The following is a 12,319-nucleotide window of genomic DNA, read 5'->3' as shown; positions in this document are numbered from 1 at the left end:
TTTTATTTTATGCGGTTTATTTTCTTTCTTTTTTGGCCGCGCCGCGTGGCTTGCGGGATCCTAGTTCCCCGCAGGGATCAAACCCGGGCCCACAACAGTGAAAGCGTGGAGTCCTAACCACTGGACAGTCAGGGAATTCCAATGGTTATTTTCTTTCGATTGCCAGGTTGCTGGCGGCAAAGGCAAATGATAATTGTTAACAGGGCATTCATACCACCAACACTTCCTTAGAGCCTGGAATTTAAAGGGATGGCAGCCCAAAGTAGTCTTTTGGAAACTCTCCCTCACTTCCACTCCCACCCTCCCGATGCATTAGGTTTTCTGAGTTGCCCCATCTGGACCTAAAGCACAAGGCAGTATTGGAAAGGGAGGAAGGAACAAGGAAAAAGGCAGTTTAATGTTGCTGTGATCTGGGTCCAAAATAGCCAAACGCTCACGAGAAATGCCTAAATCAGGCCTGTAGGACTGAGCACAACTACCAGCCGGCTCAGACTGGGTGATCACCACCGGCAAAACCCGGCACTAGGAATCCTGGGAAAACAACAACAATGAACACCCAGCCACCCCTGCTAAGAAGAGATTCACATGAAACGTGTGTGCCTGTGAACCACAGGAATGGGGGTTTCTCATGCTGCTTTCCCTCTGCGTGACTCACCCGACGAAGGCAGCAAAAACAGTTTCTTAGCCACATTTAACAGTTTCCTACAGGCTCTCATTATCGTTTTCTGTATTGTCTCTCAATATTTTTGAGACACAAATCACATATTATACTGTGTTTTGCTAACATTTTCCATTCATTCGCTCCCAAATGTTTTCTCCCAATTCCTGTTGATTTTAGGATAATAGTTTTGATTCTGGGTTTCCTTCATTTTATTGATGAATTTTAAGGTTCAGCTTGCAGGTTGCTTTCCTAATTACTGGTTTTTTAATAGATTTATGTATGTATGTATGTATGTATGGCTGTGTTGGGTCTCCGTTGCTGTGTGTGGGCTTTCTCTAGTTGTAGTGAGCGGGGGCTACTCTTCATTGCAGTGCGCGTGCTTCTCATTGCGGTGGCTTCTCTTGTTGCAGAGCACCGGCTCTAGGCGTGCGGTCTTCAGTAGTTGCGGCTCATGGGCTCTAGAGCACAGGCTCAGTAGTTGTGGCGCACGGGCTTAGTTGTTCCGCGGCATGTGGGATCTTCCCGGACCAGGGCTTGAACCCGTGTCCCCTGCATTGGCAGGCGGATTCTTAACCACTGCGCCACCAGGGAAGCCCCTTAATTTACTGTTGTAGTTGGTTTTTGCCATGTCTAAATTGATTTGGGCATTGTCAGACTGGGAGTAATGCCGGACTATCACTCTGCCATCCTCCCTGGAAATCTTCCATTAAAAAGTCTAAATTAGGAGTTGAACGCAAGGGTACAGTGAACCCTAATCTACAGAATCAGCTAAGTGCAGGGTTTTATTTTAGCTGTACAGTCTAGATAATCAATTTTTCAAAGAATTCAAACAGTATAAAATACATTTTACATACCATATGGTAAGTATCATTTAAGCTTTATTTTATAATTCAGAAAGGCTTCATGATCTTAAAGTGCCTTGGAGTTATTATGAATATTAATTATCATCTCATAGCACGTGGTACTGTATAGGGAGAAGGCAACGTGCTGCTATTTCCCGTTGCAGAATGTCCTCAGATTTCTCTTGTGCTAGTCCTGGTTAGGAGTGCTTGCATCCAGACTTCACAACCTTGCACTTGGACTAAAGTTATCTCCAGCCTTTCCTGGATCTCCCTGACATCACAACTTCTCTGCCTCCTCCTAAACTCTACATAGCAGTGGGACGCACCTCTGTGAAAATGGCTTTCCATGAGTCCCTCCCACGCTTGAAAGCCTACAGTGACAGCAGCTTCTTATTCTGGAAGGCATCAAGCCCCGCTTTCCCCTCGGCCCATCACATTCAGTTCCCATCTAGCTCATCCACCCTTACTTCCCTGCTCGGGAATAACTGTGCCTGCACCCGTGAGGCCAGGCCTCTCACCAGGCCCCTGTTGCAGAAAGACTAAAGTCAGGGAGAGCAAGTAAGGTCCTGACTTTGGTCGAAGTGTAAGGTTCTGACATCCAGATGAAAGTGCACCTCCTGGATACCATATTAATGGGACACAGAAGGCATAACACGGAAGGAAGACCAATAACATTCAGAGGGGGAATAAGGTAAACGCCTTAAAACCAGACGCTCAGCAAAACCCCCAAGGCCATGGCAAAGAATAGGAACCATAAAGCCATTTACAGACTGAAGATAAAGCTTTCCTCTTATTGTCTCAATTTTGTTATTGTGCACAGGCCTGTTCGCAGCCTATGACAACCCTGTGTGGTTTTCTGATTCCGGAGACATTCTCACTTCAGTCTCCGGATTGTATGCAGCATTATAAGGTTTAAAAGCTGGTTGATGGGGACTTCCCTGGTGGCACAGTGGTTAAGAATCCACCTGCCAATACAGGGGACACGGGTTCGATCCCTGGTCTAGGAAGATCTCACATGCCACAGAGCAACTAAGCCCGTGTGCCGCAACTACTGAGCCTGCGTGCTGCAACTACTGAAGCCCGCGTGCCTAGAGCCCGTGCTCCGCAACAAGAGAAGCCACCGCAATGAGAAGCCCGCGCACCACAACGAAGAGTAGCCCCCGCTCACGGCAACTAGAGAAAACCTGCGTGCAGCAATGAAGACCCAACGCAGCCAAAAATAAATAAATTAAAAAAAACAAAAAGCTGGTTGATGGTAGGAGACAAAGCAGCATTCCACTGTTGATACAATTTATAAGTCCTTATTCATTTCAGCTTATGGAATGAATTATCTGGTCCCTGTATATGAATTACCGTAAGAACTGTTTTTATGGAAAAAAGAATCAAAAAGGTTAAAGTGAAGAACTGCTGCATATTAACTAACTGAATACTTACTAAACACAATTTCTCATCAGGAAAATAGAAGAAATTACTTCCTCTGACTGTAGACATCTTCACAAATAGGCAAAATCACTAAAAACTCCCTTCCTGCCTTTGCTCTTGCTATTCAGTGGAGCTACTTCCGTGTAGCCATCTCTTTATGGACCTCATTTTTGTGGACAGACCTTGGGTAGAACTCTTGTTCTGTTTTATGCATTATTAATACAAGTGCCCAGCAAACTCCAAGACCCAAACTAAAACCAGAGAGCTACTTTCATTTTCCTTGGATTGGCCTGAATTTGCACATGCAGCTACTGAGCAACGATCCTGTCTCAATTTGTACATCAAGAATACAGAGACACCTGAAGAACAAAGGAAAGTTTAAAAAAAGTCACTGTCACTGAGCTACCAGGTATTGAGCCATATCCATGAGAACACTACGAGCTCAACATGGTTTGACAGTCAACAACCCAAACAGGAAGACAACTGACTCGGAGAAGAGACTTCCAAGGAGCACAGTAGGGTTAGCTCTCCAGGTGATTATAATACCTTTAATTATCCATAAGAAACCAAGCTCAGAGGCCTTGAGAGTAGGTCTTTAGGAAGCATCTTAGGAAGCCAATACCATTTCACAGGATGGCCTCAATCTGGATTTGGGAAGAACCAAACCAAAGGACCCCACGAAAGCTAGGCTGGTCCTTCTCAAAAGAATTTGGCTTCATTTTTAAAGGGACCTGGAGTCCATACCCACTGGGTGAGTATCCCTGGGCATGCTGGGACTCCGCAAATTAAAACAGAAATCTCTCAGAGATCTCTCTAAACCTGCCAGTCACCTTAACATACTTCAAAGGGATTGGCCAGAACCTTGGAATACAGCAAATCAAAGTCTAACTTTGGTTCATTTGGTTCCAAAATAATGAGCAGAGAATTAGTGAAACTTGCCCCCTTTTTTTTGGGGGGGGGAGGGGCTGCCTGCAGTGGAAAGGGAGATGGGAATTCACATAAAAATTTTGAAATGTACATTCTAAAGTAAAGTTGATCAACTCAAGTCATTAACGACCAACCTAGCGAATATGGGATGAATGAGCAGAATGACAAACCAGGAACAGAGAAGAAAAGTAATCAAGAAATGTCATTTTTAAATGAAGGTCAAAATATTCTAAGTTCAAACATATAAGAAATCCTATGGATGCTCTGGTATAAAGTTAGGGCTGGGGACTTCCCTGGTGGTGGAGTGGTTAAGCATCTGCCTGCCAATGCAGGGACACGGGTTCGAGCCCTAGTCCCGGAAGATCCCACATGTCGCGGAGTAACTAAGCCCGTGCGCCACAACTACTAAGCCTGTGCTCTAGAGCCCGCGAGCCACAACTACTGAAGCCCGCGCGCCTAGAGCCCGTGCTCCGCAACAAGAGAAGCCACCGCGATGAGAAGCCTGCGCACCACAATGAAGAGTAGCCCCCGCTCGTCGCAACTAGAGAAAGCCTGTGTGCAGCAATGAAGACGCAATGCTGCCAAAAATAAAATATAAATAATTAATAATAAAATAAAGTCAGGGCTGAGGAAGGAGATGGAAAATGAACTTCAGTACTTATTTCTAGAAATAGAATGCAGCACCAGAGTGTGTGCTGGTGGGAGGGAAGGGCAGGCTGACAGAGGAGCAGCTCGAGCAGCCAACCTCCAGATGACAGCAGCAGTGCAGGTCCATGACACAGGCCTCCTCTTAATCCTACTGATAACAAAATCCACTCAAAGGTGCGTGGCTGAGGGACAGAAAGTTGTTATCCTGGGAGCTAAATCACCAGAGCTGGAAGGAATCTCAGGGCCGTCTGGCTTAACCTGTTGTTTACAGAAGAGGAAACCAAGGCCCAGGGACGTGAGGCATCAACTAACCAACTAGTACCCAGGGACAAGTCACCAATCTAACCACTTGGCCCATTCCTCCCCAAACACTGAAGTCTCATTCCCTGTGAGAATTTATCTGAGAACCTTCGAAAGCCCTAAAACAAATTTTTGCGTATCAGAGGAGCAGACATGAAAGGCAATGAGGAGAGTGAGCCATGTTTTATCCAGAAAGCCTCCCTGACTACTCCAGCTCTCATTCTCATTGATGTCCATCTGTTTTAAGATTATGATCTCCCACACAATTTAACACTTTATATATATAATGTGTTGCTGCCTGGCTTCCCAATGAGATAAAAATTTTCCTGGTATAGGGACCGTATCTTTCACAGCTGTTTCCCACAGCATCCCTAGTTATGCTGAGCACACAGTTGAGAGTTCAACAAATACGTGCTTGACTGATGCTTTCCAGGCATAACAGACTAAAATAAAACCCTGAAAAGCTAGAAGCCAAAAGAGGGTCAGCAAAACATCTTCAGCAGTGTTTCCATAGGACAGCTGTGTTAACATTCTATGAAAGCAGTGGTGATGCTGTGCTCTTTCGAGCCACTGTTTGAGATCTTAAATTATCAAATTTCTTATTAAATGATCAACTTTCTTATTCATTGTCTTCTCCCTCCTTAGGACCTGTTCTATTTCTATAAGAGTTAAAACAAAAAAGCTCCACTTTAACCACTTCGAATGGTTCCGATGTCTTAAACACAGACCATGGTTCAGTTTTGATTATGAGATCAAAAGAATAAAAAGAGTTCAGAAAATAAAATTCACGACTTTCGGTTACCTGTTTTCTACCCCTAAAAACTGGAAGTTAATTTTTTTAGGCTAAAATTCAAAATTTCCAGAGAAACTTAATAAATCCTAGCCTCTAACATCCTTTTGATTCCACTTGTAGACATCAGGAAATCCTTCTGCAAATCAAATTTTTTTTTTTTTTTTTTTTTGGCCATGCCAGTGGCTTGCAGGATCTTAGTTCCTGGACCAGGGATTGAACCCGGGGTCACAGCAGTGAACGCACCAAGTCCTAACCACTGGACCACCAGGGAACTCCCCTTCTGCAAATCAATTTATTCATGAGGTATGATTCACCAGCAATCCTATTCATACAGTATTCAGAAGGCCCAAAGCCAGGTGAATGCAATGGCATTTACAAGGGGGCCCAGGTGGAAACCACATGGCATCAATCAGTATCAGCTGCTGATCCTCGTGCTGCGGCTGCAGGATCACTTAATGCAATCCCCCAAACTTTGCAAACTCCCACCAATCAGTTATTCTTATAAAAAATTGCTTGTGAGTCCTAAATGACTGTAAAAATAAAAACACTCTACTACTGCCATCAAGGTACCCAGGAGGCCTGTCAAAAGAACAGCAGGTTGTGAGAAGGGATTACAAAAGACTGCTTTTACTGCCACCCTCTGCCCTCCCTGGGATAGTTAGCCAGAGTTTTGAGCGTGAACAAGCCAATTCCTGTCATGAAGGAAAATTGTTTTTCAGGGGTCACAAAAGCTCTGCTACACTAAGTAGTTTACAATGGGAATGAGACAGAAATGTAAATTCTACATACTCTGGGTTGGTTTGGTGAGCTAGACTGTAACCTGGCAACTCCTAGGTCAAGTCAAATGCTGTTCAGAGACCATTTTCAGTAATTTTCAGAGCAGTGACTCAGTGCTGGCAGCAATTTCACATACTGGAATGAACTCTGAAAAAGATATCAGGCTATGAAGGACGGTTTAAAGGGGCCAGTCACCTCCATCACCAACTGGCTCCCTAGTTTGGGAAAGTCCATGGGTTATTGAATGCCTCCAAAGACAGGACTCACACTGCTGCAGAGTCAGGAGGCAGGAGTCAATGTAGTAGGGAAAAGAAATTCAGCAAGTTCAGAATGGAGCCTCCTGGGTGTCAAAGGGAGAGGTGGATTTGCAAATCCCAAGCCTCATTACAAAAGCTAAATCAGTCTTTATAAGTGAAGTCTACATGAGATAATCCATGTAAAGGGCTTAGCACAGTGCCCAGCACATAGTAATGCTAGCAACAGAGAACATTTATTGAACACTTAACAACAGTGAACCCTCCTTAGCTCCCTCTCAAAGAAAGCAGCAGTAGAAAAAATTCTGAAGCAAGTACCCACCCGGTTGAAGAATATTAGTTTCGTTTTTGTTTTGGTGCTCTCAAGAGAGAACATAGTGTTTTGTGTGCCTTAAATGCAAGAATCACAAGAGCACCATCCTTGGGGAACTGGAAGAGAGGCTTGCAGGGCAGAGATTTCAGATAAAAGGTTAAAGAGGAAGAGCTAAAGCAGCATCCTCCTAAAGTTACTAAATTTATGGTCCCAAAACTTATGGACTCTGCAGGGAAAGGGTTAATGGCAGACTTAGTAAAGCTGGGAAATTTTAGAGTGAGCACATTAAACAATGTGAAAAATCAGCAAAACTGGTTTGCCATGAGCAGCAGTCTCCCTGAAATAGGCTCTCATTTACTTTTCATTTCTTCTGCTCTCCAGTCCCTTCTCTCTGAAGCAGCTCTTGATTAGTTTCTTTTTAATTGCCACTTAATTGGGAAATAAAATTAGAACACTTATTTGATATCAGTGATGAGGTTTCTCTTTTCATTTCTGCTTTGATCTAGTTTTGAAAAACCAAAAGCTGAAGAGAGAAATTAAGAAAAAGGAACTAAAAAGATTTCTTCTTCTAAGAGCCAGATACAGCTATAAGCCATCAAATAAATGTGGAAAGAACCACTCTTGGAGAATCTGAAGAATAAAACAGAAGCAAGTAAGGATAGCTTTATGGAATTCCATTCAAAGAGACCTTTCTTTTCTCTTAAGTTTCTTCATAAAGGATAATATCTCATGATTAGGAAGTGAGGAAAACTTTTAAGAACCCATATTAACCTGTCCCCATGGAGTAAGAGAACAGAATGGGAAACAGACATCCCTTAACAAAGCATTCTTGATCCATGGCTTCCCAGCATCTCAGTGGTATCGATGACACTGCAGAATAAATTCTAGGAACGAAATCTACAAACAAAATAGCCTAAAAGTTTTCCCTTTCCAAAACACCCAGATAAACTTTACTTGTTTGTTACCCCACAATTAAAATCTACTGCCAGCTGATAAGGTTTATTCTTTAGCGATGTCTCTCACTAAAAACAAACAAGAAGCAGAAACTAACACAACATTGTAAAGCAACTATACTCCAATAAAAAAAAAAACACAAAAATTTTAAAATTTTAAAAAGGGGAAAAACCAAACAAGCAAATTAAACCCATAGATGAATCATGACCTGCAGGGGGATAAAGCATAAAGATGATCTTAATCTGACTCTCCACTCAATTGCTCACGGTAACTTATGCCAGGCAAGTTACTGGGGAGGGGGTGGGGGTGGAATGCTATCCTCCTTTCTTTCCTCTGTTGAGTGGATTTAAAAAAAAAAAATAGCAGATAGAAAAACTGCAGGCAGATACATACATACACACACACACACACACCCCTATATACTGTATGTGCACGCATGTGCACATGTGTGCTTATATGTATACATGAAATTTATACTCACCAAATATTTAATTATGGAAGAAACACACGACTAAAAAAATCAAGAGCTAAACTTCTACACAAAGAAGGGATGTAAGAACTAGCAGAATTGTATTTCCTATTATTCCAGTGCATGAACGTATGTCACTTCATTAGTGTAAAGCACTGAGCCCATCCTGAAAGGCCCAAGAGAACCAGGGTTAGTTGGAACTATCATTAACTTTTATAGCATATTGTCTTTTAGAACTGTTAGCATAAAAAGGAGATATTCCCCTTCAATTCTTTTATCACTTTTGAAAACATTTAAACTAATATTAAGTAAAGGCAAGAAAAATTTCAAGAAACCAAAAAACAGTGGAAAACTTCCATGAAAAATTGAAGGATCCTTGATATCTGTGGATTATTTCACAAAAACTGTAGTAAGGCTTATGAGACTTATTTGGGAAAAGAAAGTGTACATGTAAGAAAATCTGACATCCTTCCCCTCAGTAAGGAGAAATGAAGCTCCACTAACACTAGGCTACGAACTTCAACATTGGTCATTCATTCATCCAGCAAACACTCATTAACGCCCACTAACTGCCAGGCATCTCAAAGACAGGATCCCTGTTCTGAGACACCTCACAGTAGGTAAGACACGGACTGGACATGAATGTTATTTAACTACTGTCATGATAAAAGCTACAAAAAAAATACAGTATGTGATGGGGGGGGCAAGCTGGGGGAAGGAGGACAGGGAAGATTTGAAGAATAAAAGGAAGGGGGAAGGCTGCTTCAGATGTTATCTCATTTAATCTTTACAACTGGAGGTTAACTTTCCCAAGGTCACAGGACTATTAAGTGTCAGAACCAGGCTTTGAACACAGGTTTGAATGATTCCAAAGTCTATGCTTTTCCCATCATACCACACAGCTTCTTCCCAAAACTGTCTCCTCTGACAATTAATGGAAAAATGTTGACTCCATCCCAGATTCTAAGTGTCAGAATTAGACTCTGTCCTCCAGGCTGGGTCCTCTGTTTTTCACCTGCCACCTCCAAACTTATTTATACAGAACTCTAGATTCGGGTTGCTAAAAAACTGAATTTGTTCACCCAGACCATAACCATGTACAACAACAACACACCTCCAAAGGTTTTTTTTTAGGTTACCACTTTGTTGTACTTTAAATAAAACACAGACGTTTCCTCCAAACAGTCTTGCAAAGTGATTCATACATTATAAACCAATTAACGAGCTACAGACACTGGTCAAGGAAACAGTTTAGCATTGAAAACTAAAAGCAACTACACGCACAGCAAAGATGAAGCCGTACTTTCACTTCTGAAACGAATTTCGAATTCAAGAACTCTCACATATGACTGGAATCTCTACTCAGAAGGGCTGCACTTTCCCTCCTTCCTGTTCCTACTTCCTCTTTCTCAGCTCTTCCTTTCTCAGGAATCTCACACTTCAAAACAAGGCTTTCATTACATGAGATCTGTGTGCAAAAGAACACAGTCCTATAAAAACCAAATTTGACAAGCTTCCTTTTCCCCTTCGTTCTTCTTGTGGTTTTTAAAGCTGATTGAAGAACATGAAGCTAGATCTTTTAACCTAAGCATTCATCACAAGCCACTTATAAACCACTTAAATAATCCTTTGTTCTCCCACTGCCTTAAGGTAGCAGAATTTCTCTTTAAAGTTTATCCAAAGATCTCAACCTTCTACTTTTACCTGCATAACTACCACCAACCGATACAGCAAATGACAGGATGGCTATGAAAATCAGACTACCAAAGACTCAGCCAAAGTTATACATCCAAAACAGTCTCTCATGACTTTCCGTTAGAAAACACATATGTAAATATAGATAGGGAGAGTGAGCGTCAGCGCCAGCCACTGTAACAATATGTCGAAAGAGAAATGATAGGGTGTGGCTTGCAAGACTGAACACTGATTTGGAAGCTCAACACTCAAACGCCTGATGCATTTATTCTACCCGAGAAACAGTTACCAGTAGGCAAGACCCTCAAGTACAGGAGATGCAGTATTAAACCCACTTCCAAACACTGTCCAAGGAAGCACCATCACTCAATTTCTTGAAGCTCCAGGCTACTTCGCAAAGTTAACAGAGCAAAGATACTGGAAGACCTAATTATGTGCTGTTCAGGAAACATATGGATTATTTGGAGCAACAGACACGGTATACATCCAAACATTATCATACAGTAATTACGCAGGGTTTATAAGGTGAGTTTAGATCTTGGGATTCTCTAGTAGTGATATTTTACAACATAATTATGGTTGGTATAGCCTGATGAATTTCCTCATTGAAGGTGAACTGCAGTGAAACGTTTTATTATTCGTTTACTGCTAATCACGTTGTTCACACAACACCTTATAAGTAACGTTCCTTTTGAACTGCACTGTTAGATTGACCTGTGTTGTGCCATTGAAGACCATCGTCCAACATGCTCTTTTCCTCGGACGCGCCTGAGCCACACGAGTGGAACATTACACAGAAGAACTTGTATATAATAAAAGTATTGAATGTCTCTGGGCCTTAATATACTAACCACCCACCCCTGATACATGACAAAGACAGCAACCAATCGCCAGGCAGGATTCCAATGTCTCAGCCAATAAGAAGGTGGGGGTGGGAATACACTAAGCTCCCGATGACTTCCCCGCACCCCAGAGACCCAGGTTGTGGGGGACTGGATGGGAATTGGACTCCGAGGATCTTGTTACCCCCGGTTGTAGCTGTTGTCCTCCTCGTTCTCGCAATCGCTGCAATGCTCATGGCCGTTTCCGTTCCCTTCCATCATCTGCGGCAGCGGAGGTACCGGCGGCTTCACTGCTGTATCACTCTCGTCCGCCATCTTGAGTTGCGAGAGCCGGCCTCCGCGCCTCGCTACATGGGGGGTTCCTATTGGACGAGGGGAACTTGCGCGACATTCTGGGTTTTGTAGTTTTTTTGGCGAAGGTATCCGTAACTAAGAGAAGGTCATTCCCTGGAAACCGGAACAAGATGGACTACAATACCCAGAAATCAAGAGGGGAGGCTGTCGTGGGTGGGAAGCCAGCACTACCCGGAAGTTCTGGGAGTTCGGCCGCGCGGGAAGAAAGAACGGCCCAAGGTTGGCGAGGCCCACTTTCCACCACCCGGGAGGCCGCGTGGCATGCTGGGAATTGTAGTTCAATGCAGGTCAAGGGTTTGGGGCGTGGGTTCCAAAATCCAAGGTTTGACATCATCCCGCCCTTGCTAGCGTCTGGGCCACAGGTGAGCCGTTATTGGCTGCCGTTAAGGACTGTTACCATTCCCGGGTAAGTAAGAGGCCTTGAAGCCCGCGGCTGTGCCCCAGTGGGAGCCCAAATGCATAGGGCCTTCTTGAAGAGCCCTTACTGCAAGAAGCCAGGTTGGCTCCTGGCCGCCTTTCCTCACTCGGGACTCCGGGCAGCCCCCGGTCGTTGGTAGCTCGAGGCCTCTTGAGAGGCGGTGGATTGTGATATGCGGAACACTGATCCTTAGCAAGGACATCTGACTGCTCTGTCAGGCCTTGCTGCTTAATTGGCCGGAAGATACTGAAGCTCTTCCACACACACAGTCCCTTTCATTCTCCGCAGCAGCCCTTCACAATTACTCTTAATGAGCACTTACATGCCAGGCTCTGTGGTAAGGCTTTTAGTACATCTCATTTAATGCTGTCAACAAGCCTAGAATGTGGGCACTGTTGCCGTTTTTCGCAGACAAGAAATGTGGCCCAGATTGGTCGGTAAATTGCACAATCACATAGCTAATAAGTGGCAAAATCGTGTACAAATGTGGATCTGTCATATGCCCTCTGAATTTTTCACCACCACAAAAGTCCCATTGTCTGATACATCTACCCAAGGAAATCAGTTATTAGAAGGTAATTTTGACATCTTAAGCTATTTTTACCCTTGACTGAGTGGTCCACTCCCTTGGGTCTCACTCCTGTGACTGA

The 12,319-nt window shown here is 43.5% G+C and overlaps 2 protein-coding genes across 2 annotated transcripts in view; one reads left to right on the top strand and one right to left on the bottom strand.

Annotated features, from left to right (window-relative positions):
* Positions 1-11,251, bottom strand: part of NMT1 (N-myristoyltransferase 1) — a 32,971-nt gene extending 21,720 nt beyond the window's left edge. Inside the window, exon 1 of the mRNA XM_082440982.1 lies at positions 11,082-11,251. Coding sequence (XP_082297108.1) covers positions 11,082-11,212 — 131 coding nt within the window. The 5' untranslated portion in view covers positions 11,213-11,251. The remainder of the gene's footprint in view (positions 1-11,081) is intronic.
* Positions 11,252-11,530: 279 nt separating this feature from the next.
* The window catches only part of DCAKD (dephospho-CoA kinase domain containing), a 30,545-nt gene continuing 29,756 nt past the window's right edge, over positions 11,531-12,319 (top strand). Inside the window, exon 1 of the mRNA XM_082440995.1 lies at positions 11,531-11,657. The gene's annotated coding sequence lies outside the window, so the exon portion shown is untranslated. The remainder of the gene's footprint in view (positions 11,658-12,319) is intronic.

This window comes from Balaenoptera physalus (assembly GCF_965194825.1).
Source record: "Balaenoptera physalus genome assembly, chromosome: 20".
Lineage (NCBI taxonomy): Eukaryota > Metazoa > Chordata > Mammalia > Artiodactyla > Balaenopteridae > Balaenoptera > Balaenoptera physalus.
Note: the sequence above shows the minus strand (reverse complement) of the source record. Positions and strands in the feature narration are given on the sequence as shown.